Genomic DNA, 14284 nt, shown 5'->3' with positions numbered 1-14284 from the left:
TCAAGTGTGACAAAGAACTACTGAGCCTGGGCTCTGTAAGGATGAATTTGCCCTGAACCATCACCTGCTGGCCAGGGTGGCAGTGCTGTCAGAGGGGATTAGCTATCATTTCCTTCCCAGCTAGACGGAGGTGGAGGCACTGGAAGTGAGCGCATAAAGGAGAAGATGGTGACTTTATGAAGTGGGGCAGGGACCCAGCACCTTACGAGACCTGCCTCAGGGACAGAGAGAACACGTTTCAGTAGCAGGAGAGAGCCAGCGACAAGAGGAAAGTCCCACAGGTGAAATCCCCATGTACATGTTTAGGGCTCATTTCAAGTTCAGACAGAGCTTTAAAGCTGTCAGGAGCACTGCATGCTGTCTTCGGGGGAGGAGCTGGCATGAATTGTCTTGTTTTATTGTTCTTTCCCATCCAATGTATAAGTGTGCTCAGACCACAGGAAAACAAAGGGAGCCTTGAGAACTGGGAGGAAATGAGGGAAATGTTATCATCACTGGCAACCTAGAAATTGCCATAGTGGATCCACCCAGTGGTCCATCTAGGCTCTGACAGAAGCCAGAATTAGACTGATTTGAACTCTGGTCTGCAGAATGACCCGCCAGTGCACAGACTGCATTACCTTACAGGTCCTGTTCCTCTCTCAGAGAGCTATCTAGCATCTTAACCTGCTCGCTTTACTTGCCCATATGCCAAGTGCATGCACGGGTATGCAACCCTCCAGTTACTTTAGCTCTCAGAACAAGATTTCCCGTGATGTGTCACTGCGCTGAGTCTATCACAGAGGCCTGCAGAAGTAGGCAGGCCATTCAGAGGAGTTCATGGCAGTTTCCACTTGACCTGGGAATGCAGCCTAGAGTGCAGAAGAGCCCTCAGCCTAAACAGAATTACCAACCTGAGGTGGTACCAGCCCTCTCTAATACTACTGATGCTACTGACAACCCCTCACCCGCCATCAGAAGACTAGCACCGCATTGCCTAGCTTCTACTAGCACTAACAACTTCCTCCATATACTCTCACACGCTGTCTCCCATCTCTCTCACAGCCAACACATTTGTTCTGCCCCTCTTCTCTTCAGGGCAGCCATACTAAACTTATACCTGGTCTCCATGTCCTTGCGGGTCATTGTGCAAAGGGTGGAGCCCATACTGACATGGATAGCTAACTCTGGTTCCAAGTTTCATAACCTCTCCGTATTCAGGCCTCTCTTCCAGACCTGTTTTAACGCTGCCAATTAGCTGCACCCACTTTTGCCCTCGAAAGCTGCATGCATTGTTTCTGAATCATTGCTAGTTCCTTCCAAAGGTGAGATTGGGTTAGTGTTTAAAGGCATTGGGCTTCCGCAGGTAGACAGCTCAGCGTGTTACCTCTTGGCCACTTTAGACAGCTGCCTACCAGTTATGTGACCTACATTTTGTTGAAATGTTCTGTAATAAAGCTGAGATTCAATCAGATAATATGTTGCCGTTTTTACAACCATCTATGAAGATCAAATATTCCTGCAACATAAAGTCAGGGAGGCACCAAAAAAGCTGGGACAAGAACTGGAATACCAAGCTAACAGAAGAGAAAACAGTACCTTCTGACCACGGTAGAGCCCCACATGCATGTGTGTATTCTGCTTTCGTTGTTTACATACACTGGCTGCTGCAAGCCACACCGAGGAAGCCTGGCATCTGGAAAGTGATAACTACACAAAGCGATACCTCCCTCATCTTCTTAGCTCTCATGAAGGAAATTGGGCGGGGCCTGTGCACTAACTGGTTTGGAGCCATCCCAGGAACATTCCGAGCATTGCAGATTTAGTAGGTGTCATTCTTACCTCTGTCAGCAATAATCCAATGCCCCACTGTGGGCTTGCAGGGTACTGGTTGTGGGCAGGATCACAATGCCTGACATTACTACCTGCTTCTGAATGGTTACCATTGCAGCCACATACACGGTACCTGAGTCTGTCAAGACCTGAGCAGCAGCCGGATTCAAACAGCACACTGCCTGGCTTTCAGCTGTATCCCCTCAAGTGCACACTGCTGATCTCTTACCTTTCTATAGCATCTCACCTCAAAACACTTTACAGACTTATTTATACGTTGATCACAACACCCGTCACTGCATACAGTCCCTTCTGGGGAGGCATGCAGCAGTCATATAGTAGATTCATAGATAAGACTTCAATAAAAAGCAGCATCATATTAAAAAAGAATATGCTATCCAGTTGCATTTGGAAAACAGAATTATTTACTTGGGTTTGGATTTGTCCTGGACAGTGTGGCTGATGCCCTCTCTCTTGCGCATATGTAGCCATAGGTCTCTGTCTTACTATCATCTGAAAGCCAGCACCTCAGCAGCACAGGTCTCAATAGCAGCAGGGTGAGACACTCGTTAAGTCCTGACTGAAGGAAGAGGGAGGGCTACCTACTGAATCACCTGCACCACTGGTGGCACCTGGACTTTCTCTGGAGATCATCCAGCCAAAGAACCAGCAAGACCCAACCCTATTTAGCTTTGTAAGCATCAACAGAACCACAACATAAACTGGTGTGGCTGAAGGCAGCGTTTACGGAGGCAGCTTGTATCTTGGAGGCTGCCTGAGGCACGGAAATGAAATGCATAAGAGAATGCAACATTGACACCGGGGAGCTTAGCAAGAGGAAATGGGAGAGAAGGGATACTCCCTTCTTCCCTTTATTCCCCTATGGGCCACGAACCCATAAACATTACACAATGCTTATTAGACCAAAATTATGATTTGCATAGGGGTGGTTTGCCAAGCAAAGCTCTGGCCTCAATTAGGAGATGGGGTGGGGCTCAGATCACAGACACACATCTCATATGCCCACTAATGCACCATTAGAGCTTCAGGCACTCCAGTGAGGAGGTGGTGGTTCCATCACGCAAGGCCTCTCGCTGGCCTTTAAATCTCCGCGGTGTGTGCTGTGACGTAGGTTTCTCTTCCTGGAAAGCATTACCAGGGATTCACTCACACACAGCTGCATCACAGAGAGGCATATTTATTCAGGGACCATCTCCAATTAAGCTTGCTTCCCAGGGAAATGAGCTAAGAAGAGTAGAGTCGCCTACCTGACCTCTGGAGCAGCCCCAACAATAAGACACTTACTACAAGTCAGGATAACAGCATGGGTGTCAAGACAAAAGGAAGGGATTACCAGCAAGTGGGGAGTGGACTGGTGGAGATAATGAGGACACAAGCACTGCAAAGGCAGACTACAGCGTGTCTGCAGACAACCCTGGCACACGTCTATCTTGAGTGCGTCAGGCTGCAGCCCCTGTTCCGGCTCCTCCAGAACCTCCTGCTGAGGTTCTGGCTGCACTTCTCCCCGCATCTCTTCATTTGTGCACACCCCATCCGTGGCCCCACGAAGTCGCGGGACCTCCTCGTCAACCTCCTCCTGGCCCTGGCCAAATTGGCTATCTACAAGACCAGGGAGAGGAGGTTGGCGGGGGGGAAGGAGGGGCGAGGCGGGCGCCCTGCGACTGTGGGGCCTACTTCCGTTCCCTTGTTCACTCTCGTATCCGGGCAGAGTTCTTCTGGGCAGCGTCCGCTGGCTCCCTTGACACCTTCCGGGGGCAGTGGATGCTATCTGGGGCTCTCTGCTCAGTGCCCACTTCCGGTTTCCTTCGTTTACACCTGTGACCCCCTTCCTGTTTTTTCATTTGTTGTCCCAAGCTTTCAGTTGCATTCTGGGTCCAGTGGCTCCTCCCCTTAGGATGGAGGAGGGGCCTTAAGCAGTGGGTGGGCACTAGCTGGTTTGCAAATAGGCTTCCGTGGCTAGCCAACACTTGAGCTGGGGAGGAAGAAGGGAAACCCTCCCCACACAATAGCAAGGAATCTGGCTGCACAGGAGTGATGGGGAGAGGGTGAACAAGTGGAAGAAATCTCCAGTGCAGTAAGAACCTGGGCCATGATTTTTCAGAAATGATTAGTGCTTTTGGGTGCCCAAGTTAAATGGGCCTGATTATCAGAGGGCAGGTGCGGAGCACTTTCTGAAAACCAGCATCTCAGGCAAAGCTGGGCACCCAAAAATTGAAGTATTCCAAACCAACCATCACTTTTGAAAACCGTGGCCCTGCTCTTGAGCGGAGCTTGGCTACGGATGTAACAGGAAAAAGTTACAGCACATCACTCACTCAGAAGTGCATACAGACAAGTCTTGTTGGCTGGGTATACACAACACTCAACATGTTGGACATGCAATTATGATTAGTACAGCAATATCCAGGATCAGGGTCCCACTGTGCTAGAGTAAGATACGAGATGCAACAGGTGGGAATAAATGGAGGGAGGAAGAGTAGCAGTGAGAGGAAGGCATGGTTACATGGACCAACAGTATGTACAATGCGCAGGTCTGAGGTGTTTTCTCCTTTACATGTAAAGAGACAGTAATATTAGTAGTCCTTGCTGGCCAGCCTGCTCAGCCATATCTGTACCATCACAAAGTTGCTAAAGGAGCTTAGAGCTAGAAGTTTTTGTCTCTGCCCTTTGGGAAAGGAAAGAGGGCAGAAGTTGAGTCGTGAAAGTGAATTTAATCCTGTCACTTCTGTGATGTAGCACAGGCACGAGCTAGCACATTTTCCCCTCTCACTACTATGCCCAGCACACATTAATCCTGACCCAGAGCCGCCTCCTGCTGCTGTAGTCCTGGGCTAACACACAGTTCTACCAGTGCACGTCAAACCTACCCTGTGATACTCCTGCTATTCCAATCATAGACCTACAATGAGCAGCACTGTAGCTGCCATTTGTGCCAAATTCCGGGTGTGTAGTGGTAAGAGTTTTCTCCATTTCCCAAGTCAGACCAGGGATGAGATCACACCTGTAACTATCCCACCTCCCAAAAGAAAAATATATAATACATGCAGTACAGGGAAAAAGTAACTTAGCTTTCCAGAAGTGGAAGTTTCAGGCACTAAAATCCCTGCAGCACCCAGTCTCCAGGAGACCTCACGGTGAGGGCACTTACCTGGCCGCAGGACCCGGATCTCCAGCAGGTTGGAGGTTCTGTCTGCCAGTCGTGTCCAGCTGCTGTTGTAGTTCTTCCGCCACAACTCGGCCACACACTGATACTTGCCGGCCTCAGTGTCACTGGCCCGGCTGATGCTGAGGCGCACGTTGTTGCTGGACTCCGCTTTTTCAATAGCAGTGCGGGTCCGGAAGCCTGTGTACCTATCTCCCCACTGGACCCCACCGTCCCGAGTGAAGGTGACCAGGTCATGGAATTCTGTGCTGCCTGCTGGCTGGAAACGCCATGTCACAGACACTGGGACCCAGGACGGATAGTGTGGTTTGATGATACACTGGAGGTCAAATGATTCATTGTAGGTCACCCCAGGGGTTCGGGATATGGCTGTGACAGCAAAACCAGCCTCTGCAAAAAGAGAGAAACCAGTGAGACTGTAGAGAATTTGGAGAACTCTGTCAAATAAGGCCTGCCACAATGCTGTTAATTAGAAATGGCAATAGCAATGGTTCTCCAATAATGGTCCGTGGAAAGCTGCTGGTGCTTCTTGTTTCCCATTACTAAGTTACATTAAAAGCACCTACAACACTTCAAATACAGTACTTGCACAACAGTGACTTTCTATGGAAGCGACTGCTGCAGGGCTACAGGGATGGTATTTGATTTCCAGCAGGAGGGAAGGTGGTTCCTGCAGCCTCGAATGGGAGGGGAAGTGTCCATGAGAATCTCTCTTCTAACATATGGTCCACACTATCAAAGTACTGAAGAAGAAGTGGAACACTGAGCAAATAGGGAGGAGGCTGGTGATCGTAGAGAACCTTCACATCAACCAGACCTAAACTGCAGAGCTCACTGCTGGGTGAAAGATTGACCACTAACCTCACAGCATTCAGAGCTTGATTCAATTCCCACCTCTCGGCCCAGGCTTTCCTGCAATAGTAACATCGTTCCCAAACTTTAGTATTCAGAATCCTCTTCCTTCTCCCAAATCCAGGCTTACCCCTTGGTGGCATTGAAGGAGTGAGGGGAGGAGAGGGGAAAGAAGGAAGAGTTCGTTGGCATTTATATTCTTGAGAGGTGCCCATTACTCTAGTATCTGAGCACCAATATAAAAACCCTGGAAAGAGAACCCCTGAGTTAGAGTGAAGACTTGCGGGTTCAAGTCTTTATGTGGCTCAGTCATCTAGGCAACAACTTTCATTCTCTCTCAACTATAGCTATATTTGGACAATATATAATTTATATACATACCTATCCGCACACCATGTAAAACATATTTTCTAGATTACATTTTTCAGACATTTTTGTTTTGTTCTTAGGGTGTTTTAAAACTAACACTCCACTAAGGTGTGAGGACAATGTATTCTTAACTATTCTAAATTTTATGTCTGAGAATTTCCTTAGTAATAATAGTTTTCTTAAAAAAAAAAAATAAAGATAAGAAATATGAACAGGAAAAATCATTCCTAACAATGGCATGTAAGATTAGGGAGCTCTGTGTTTCACACTGATGGTGCTCACAGGAGGTATAAACTTCCATGAAGTCTCAGTTGTGTATCTCACACGGGCTAAGAGCTCTATTCTATCTGCAATACTGGCAGAATGTACAAATTTTATGAAGCCCGCATAGTTCTGAGGGTGGAGTCCCATACCTGGATCAAACAGAAGCAGAAATATTTGATATGTCAGAATAGAATACCAGCCTACAAAGTGCTGTAAATTACTGTCAAAAGGAATTCTTCATTGCCTTGAACACAATATCAAGATAGATGACAAACCCACCGAAAATGGGCCAGGCAACAAAAGGAGGGAATAGTCCTTGAATTCAGACTACTCAGGAGATGGTATCTTCTGACCTTGGGGTTAAAGAGATATTAATTAACAATAGTAGGCAGATGGGACATTAATTGCAGTGAGCAGATTAAATTCAGTGTGCCAGCCTTGCCACAGAGCATCCATGGAGATCTCTGTACACTTATAGCAAGTGGGCTCAGGAATCCTAATCATCAAAAGACGTCACATGGCAGGGTTCTGGGCCATGTAATTACTGTGAAAACAGGTCAATCTTTGGGATTAAAGCTTTTGGAAATGTGTTTAACGATTATGCAGGAGAAAAGGAAGAGGCCCAGTGAGCTGCCCATTGCAAGATCTCTGCATCTCATCACCATATGAAGTGTGGCAGCCATCTTACCCAGGGAAGTACATATCAGGCCCAGTCCAGAACAAAGCAAAGACGTCAGATCCCAGTGCTGGAGAACGAGGGTGTAGAAGACTAGTTGAATTTTTACAAGATCATTTGGGCTTGTAAAGTTAGGCCTGGTCTACATTTAAAAATTAGATAGACCAAGCTAGGTCACTCAGGGCTGTGAAAAATTGTGAGCCATGGTTAGGTCAACCTAACCCCCAGCACCTACGCTGACAGAAGAATTCTCTCATTGATCTAGGTACCTCCTTTCGGAGAGGTGGCAGAAAAACCCCTTCCGCTGATGTAGGAAGCATTTACACTACAGCAGCACAGCTCCAGCATAGGCACACCCTTTGTCTGGGCAAAGGAGATTATGAAAGGACTTCTTGACTGCCATGCAGGAACCAGATCTGCATTCTCAAGCCCTCAATTCTCCAGATGTGCTCATTACATCCACATTAACATGCAAACAGCTTTCCTTGACAGGGACCAATTGCCCTGACTAAATACAAAAAAGAGAAGGGAAGCACGGCTTCCTTCAATGTCCACATTTTCTCTCCTCATCAGTTTCTGATCCAGAGAATGAGCCCAGGAACTCAGACTAGAGAGAGCTCTGTAGAAAGCAGTACACTTCATTTCTTCACTGATTTAGGATTGAAGAACTATGACTCATGCTTTGAGGAGATACTTTTTAGTAACTGGGGGAAGATATCCCCAGCCCCCACACTCTCTCTTAGCAAATTTTGTGCAAGCTTCCACCCCATACTGATCTACCAAAAACACCTCAATCCTGGCCTGCAGCACACATGCTATTTCAAGCTCTGAGCCTCCTCACAGCTTTCCCTGTGCCTCTTAGTTCCGATATGCAGCATTCCTTTACTATTCCAGCTCTAGGAACACCCTTGACACAACTCTGCCAGTTAGGACAGCTATTATTTATTTACTCCGTCTCGTAGCATAAGAACTAGGAATCACCTAATGTAATGAATAGGCAGCAGGTTTAAAACGAACAAAAGGAAGTATTTCTTCTCACAAATGTACGGTCAACTTGTGAAACTCTTGGCCAGAGGATGTTGTGAAGGCCAAGACTACAACAGGGTTAAAAAAAGAACTAGATAAGTTCATGGAGGATAGGTCCATCAGTTGTTATTAGCCAGGATGGGCAGGGATGCAAAACCATGCTCTGACATGTCACTAGCCTCTGTTTGCCAGAAGTTGGGAATGGGCAACAGGGGACGGATCCCCTTATTACCTGTTCTGTTCATTCCCTTGGGAGCACCCGGCATTGGTCACTGTCGGAAGACAGGATACTGGACTAGATGGACCACTGGTCTCACCCAGTATAGCTGTTCTTATTCCCTGACTGCTTGCAGAGGCCAAGATCCCTAGCCTTCTAGCAGAAGCTCACATGATCAGAAGCTTTTGGGCTCTTCTGGCACCAGAAATTTCTTCCCATCACTGCTACAGTACTTCCAAAGGTTTACAGGTCCTGCAATAATTTGTACTAGTTCACCTAAAGTGTTTCTCACTCTGGCAGGGTGCAAGAGATTAGATCTCAACTTCAAAAATGGGTGCACTGAATTTACTGCAATTTGTGCCCTCAGTACTTTCTGAGGTAATAAAAAACACTGCCCTCATTAGTAAATGCCATTCAAGTATCACAAAGCACTTTACAAATATTAAGAAGAAAAACATCAGACTTAGCAAAAGGATGTTGGACATTTTCTCCTTTAAGTTTTATTGAGCTGTTGTAGCAGCTTTTGGTTATATAAATGGGAACTACTTATGACCACAGAAACAGCATAAGAGTCAATCTGAGATTTCTCTGGAAGAGGGAACTGCAGTGGAAGGTCAATTTATTAACTTGTAATTACATTTTCTGGAACTACTGGGAAGTTTTACACAGCTAACTTTCAACAAGTAGAATGAATTAATGAATGCGACAGTCACATTTTAGAAACAGGTCATTCCAATTACAGTCTTGCTTGCTTTCCCATCCTCACCCCATCCTTTCCCCCTAGTCTTCAATTCTGGCATGTAAGTTTAACTGCCCACCTCACAAGACTTCACAAATTACAAATTAAGATCCTCAGTTGATCCTCAGCGATGCTGATTTACACCAGCTGAGAAACTGGCCTTAATTCTTTATAGCCCAAGATTCTTTTCAGCTCATGTAAGTTCCAAAGCAATGATTTCTAGTTCTAGACAGAATAACTCTTAAGAACAGGTCAGAATTAAAGGGGAGGAGAGAAAAGCAAGATGCTAATCAGAAAGTGGAATGACTTTAAAGGTGTTGATTAATAACTGTATAGCACTGGAAAGCTGTGAATCCATCCCAAGTTTTCAACAACAACATATAGCAATTGTTTATAGCCCTGGCATTTTGTATGTTGTCAGGCTTCCAAGAACAGTCACCGGTTCTTCAGACCTGCAGGCCATGTTTAGCATTGGTCCAGCACTTAATATAGCAAGACCTAGACCAGACAAGTGAGAGTCTAAATCCAGGCAGTTCCCAAAATGCCCTCCTTTAAAGCATGTGATTTTACTGTATTTAACTCTCGGAGGGATTAGTTGTAAGAACATAGCACTAGCAATCAGGACTCCTGGGTTCTATTCCCACTTGGCCACTGGGCTCACTGTGGGCCGTGGGTCAGTCGCTGAGGGCCTGATTTTCGGATGTGGAGAGGGCAGCTCCTGCCGACATCTGATGGAGTTGTAGGTGCTCAGAATTTTTCAGGCTATGTCTACACTGCTGGCGGATTTTGGCGGCAGTCGATGGGAGAATTGCAAGCTATGTAGAGTAGCTTGTGTATCTCCCATCGACTTCCGAACTTCTACTTACCGCGGCATCCCCACTGCACCACGCCAATGGGAAATGCCCTCCGGTCGATGCAGCGTTACTCTTCCTGCAGGGATAGATTAACGGCCTCGACTTCCAGGTTCGATTGAATGGGTCTCCACTGCCGCTCAATCAATCCTGCACTGCCGACAATGTCGCCAGCAGTGTAGACATACCCTCAGTTAAGCTCATGACCTCCTTGTGCTTCACCTTCCTCAGCTGGAGGCTTACTTGTTCACAAGGTGATACAGAAGTGCAAAGTACCATTACCAACCCTACTTCCCACTCTGTGCCTCTAATGCCACACAAAGGAGTTCCCCAGGAATGTGACTCTTCCAGGGAAGCTGTCTACAGGCTCACTGGACTTTCACTCAGAAACAAATTTCACCCACCAGAAGCCTGCCTCTCCTTCTAACTCTTAGCTCTGCAGCCACATAGAGCAGGCAGCAGTGTTTGTGACAGCCTCCTAACTCGCTGCAATCAAAACCCTCATGAGAAGCTGGGGTGAGGTGCTGGAAAGCATTGCACAGACACCACATTGTCTCTGGTACTCACCCAGAGCAGTGATGGATACGGGCGTGCTAGCATGCCGCTCCCCAATCATCTGCCACTCCCCATCTTGCGTCCGTGTCCACTCAGTCACACGGCACTCATAGTGGCCCTCATCTGCCTTGACACTGTTGAAGATCTCCAAGGTGAAGGAGCCAGGCCGCACCTGCTCCATCTGGATGCCCCCATAGCTGCTGCGTTCTGAGTAAGAGGGACCTGGCTGCAGCGTGCCATCCCGATCCAGCCGCACAACATCGCTGCGCCTGTTCTGCTTGTCCACAAGTTGCCAGGTGATGGAGAGATGGCTTTGGGGCCCAGACCCTGAGCGCACACTGCAGCCAAAGCGCAGGCTCTCCCCCTCTAGGACATTGCTGGCATTGTTGGTCATCTCCACCGAGATGCTGGTCTCTAAAGAGACAGAAGAGAGAGGTGTGCACATGGAGGAGATGATTATACTCATCCATTTTCCATAGTATGCAGAGAGGGCAGACTTTGGGAAGCAGTTTTTCCAAACGTAGGTGCATGAAACTGCACACACAGTGGATCTGTGTGTGGCTAACTTGTGTGTGCAAATATCCAAAGCATGCACATGGCCGGTGACTTGCTATTGGGGGACTTGTGTGCCTAAGCTAGGTGAGGGACAAACTTTGAAAATCTGTCCCATTACTGCCTGTGAGGAGCCAAAATGTCTTCTGATCATAGGTCCAGGACAAGAGCTTAGAAAATTAACATCCTGAAAGCACTGGCGTTACTACTGGGTACTGTAGCTCTTGGTTCTGCCAAAAAGGCTTCCAGCCCATCTGACTTACAGCAATCATAGAATTCTGATCGTTATCTTGCCATTTCCAGTTCCTACACAATTTTAGCAGCAGTTCTCTCACAAACCACGAGAGATAGCTATCAATGTTTTACGCCATCAGAAAAGTGGGATCCACAAATTTCCAGGGATATGAAGACTTATGGCCTGATTTTTACAGGTGCTGTGTGCTGGTAACTCCCACTGCTCTTTGTGGGAGTTGTAGCTGGTTAGCACCTTTGAAAAAAATTTAAGTCATGTTAGTTTGACTGGTGGTTATGAAATCTCACACCATGAAACCTATTACAGTTCTAGCTCGACGGGCTACTTTTTAGGCATCAACCCAATCCAGGCCTTCTGGCTAGTGTAATTTTCAATCTCAAATGAATAGGAATCCCTGCTAAGAGAGTAAAGAATTACAACGGTCCCTTACTTCAGGACAAATGGCTTCAAAACAGGCTGCATCTCACTACAAGGTTAATAAATGGGAGGTGAAAATTACACAGAACCCTTTCTCAGCTACTCCTTTGTTTACTCAATACATATTGAAGTTAACATTGATAATACTTGTGTGGCTTGTGACGTCAAAGTTATTTGAATTTGAGAGAAAAAGCAAGAGCAAGAGAATGAATGACTCAGACGCCTGGCTCTTCTTGCCCTGTTGTTTCTGTATTTATCACCCCCCCTACTCCCCCACGACACATAAAAGACATTCAAACAGGGATCAGACAAGAGTATTTTCACTAGGCTGGCTGAGTGAGGCATCCAGTGACAGAGTTGGATCTTTGTCCTAAAGAGTGAATTGCTGGCTTGGGAAGGATGCAATTGGTTCTGCTTCTTGGCCCAGGGCACATCCTCCCCCATTGGAGGAGCTGACGGGATATCCTGTTAGAGTACCAAGACAGAGGCATCTGAGCAGCAGGCGCTAAAACATTCCCAGTGTCTGGGGCTGCTTCTAGGAAGAACCGGAAGCGGGTTTAGGACCAGCAGTGCTCCCAGTTCAGCCTTTTATAAAGGATTAACACCTTAGAGTTTCCAGCTCCCTGCTGGGGGGTAGGGAGAGTGGGAAAATAAAGGTTCCCATTCCCAGCTCCAGCAAAGATCCCAAACTCCCTTCCCTGGTATCCAAGTAAGAACTACAGCCTGGGGCAACTGCCAAGTTAAAGGCCAATTTTTCCAGCCTAAGAGCCTGGGTGGTGGATACCTCCCTCCTCCTTTTAAAGATCTTTCTGGCTGGGTTTCTAAGCCTCACCAATCAAGCCTTGACTGTGTGTGAACTTCTCCAGTTGGGGTCCCACCCAGGGTGAGCACAGCTAAGCTTCTCAAGCAGCCTGTTTTGCATGGGCAGGTGCACGCTGTGGCATTCTATACCTCAAAGCAGCACCCTGGACCCCCCGTATTCACCACTGCCATGTGATTATGGTGTGTGTCGAACAAAGCATGCCCTGTGAGGTATCATTTTGAGCTACTGAACATTAGCATCCCGTTGGATTATATGTGCTATCGTTGTATGTGAAGTTACAAAGTTTTGCTGTGTGCGTGTTACATGTTGTGAGGTTGGGAACATCCAAAGCCAGCCTTTCAGGTATAACAAGGAGGAGCCAGACAGCGTTAATGGCTCAGTAACGCCCATCCAGGGAAGACTCCACTATCTCAGGAACTGTCTCAAGGAAGGCTTTTCAGAGCGAGCACACAGACAATGGACATTGCTCAACCAGTGGGGCGGACCCCCACGTCACAAGCAAAGATTTTTCCAGCAAGCTGCAAGAAGCTATAAAAGAGGGGAAGTGACATCATCACTTGGCCTCTCTTCCTCACCAACTCAACACCGAGAAGAAATGTCTGGAGGACAAAGACTTTAAACTGGGGAAAGTTGGTCCCAGGCTGGAAAAGAGTCACAGGCTGTGAATTGAGGGTCTGTAATTTGCTGGTACCATCTGTCAGGGGGAGACATTGCTTGATTCAAATTCTTTTTAGTTTGTAGAACTTAGACTGCAAATTTAGTTTGTTTCTTAGATAACCGACTCTGAGATGTGCCTGCTACTTATAATGACTTAAAATCTATCTTTCTGTAGTTAATAAATCTGTCTTACATTTTACCTAAAACAGTGTATTTTGGTTGAAGTGTTTGGGAAATCTCAGCTCAGTTTACAAAGGCTGGTGCATGTTCCCCCCACACTGAAGGAGGGGCAGACTGGGTAATGAACTTATGCTGGACAGACTTCTATTACAGATTTGGAGGTGCAAGGCTGAGGAGTTGGAGGGAATTGGCTGGAGTTTCATGAGTGGCTGGGAGGTCAGTTGGGTGAGTCCCAGCCTGTGGATGTCTGTGTAAGTACAATACGTGCCAGAGATTTGTAGCTTGACACAGCATCACAGTGTGAGAGGGAGCCCCAGCTGGTGAGACAGACAGCTCAGCGGTCCCCCAGTCGAGGCTGCCTGCCGGGGGCTCCCGTCACACATGCAGACCGCACCATGCAGGAGCCTGCCAATCTCTACTTACTGAGGGGCAAGACTGTGATGGGCGTGTTCTTTGGTCGCTTGCTCTCCTTGTCGATGAAGTCCCCGGTCACCGTCTTCTCCCGCTCAGTCACCCGGCAGTTGTATTTGCCGCTGTCCTCCAGGCGGAGGCGGTAGATCTTTAGAACAAAGACATTGTCACTCTCCTTGGCCACCTTGAGCTGCCCCAGGGCCTCACGCTGGGCGAAGTCACTGTTGAGCACAGGCACGGCGCTGGGCCCCAGGCTGGCGATCAGGGAGCTGTTGAAGGCCCATGAGATGGAGAAATAGCGTTCTGGGACGTTCTGCGCTTCCAAGATACACCTGAACTCCACAGGCTCACCCACAGTGTACGTCCGCTTCTCTGTCTCCAATCTGACACTGAACTCCTTATCTGGAGAGAGAGACAGACCCACAAACAGCCATGTTACTGCAGCA

General features: G+C 47.5%; 1 protein-coding gene across 3 annotated transcripts in view; it reads right to left on the bottom strand.

Annotated features, from left to right (window-relative positions):
* The window catches only part of IGSF3 (immunoglobulin superfamily member 3), a 156662-nt gene that overhangs the window by 32330 nt on the left and 110048 nt on the right, over positions 1-14284 (bottom strand). For 2 of the 3 annotated variants that reach the window (XM_067546306.1, XM_067546308.1), the window contains exons 5-7: positions 13851-14240; positions 10558-10959; positions 4982-5386 (exon numbers count right to left, since the gene is read on the bottom strand). In XM_067546306.1, the coding sequence (XP_067402407.1) occupies positions 4982-5386; positions 10558-10959; positions 13851-14240 (1197 nt within the window). The remainder of the gene's footprint in view (positions 1-4981; positions 5387-10557; positions 10960-13850; positions 14241-14284) is intronic. The other variant, XM_067546309.1, reaches the window with a different exon arrangement.

This window comes from Emydura macquarii, unplaced genomic scaffold (genome assembly GCF_026122565.2).
Source record: "Emydura macquarii macquarii isolate MOO-44397 ecotype Brisbane River unplaced genomic scaffold, CSIRO-AGI_Emac_v2 contig_1119, whole genome shotgun sequence".
Taxonomy (NCBI): domain Eukaryota; kingdom Metazoa; phylum Chordata; order Testudines; family Chelidae; genus Emydura; species Emydura macquarii.
This window is presented reverse-complemented; position numbering and strand designations above follow the sequence as displayed.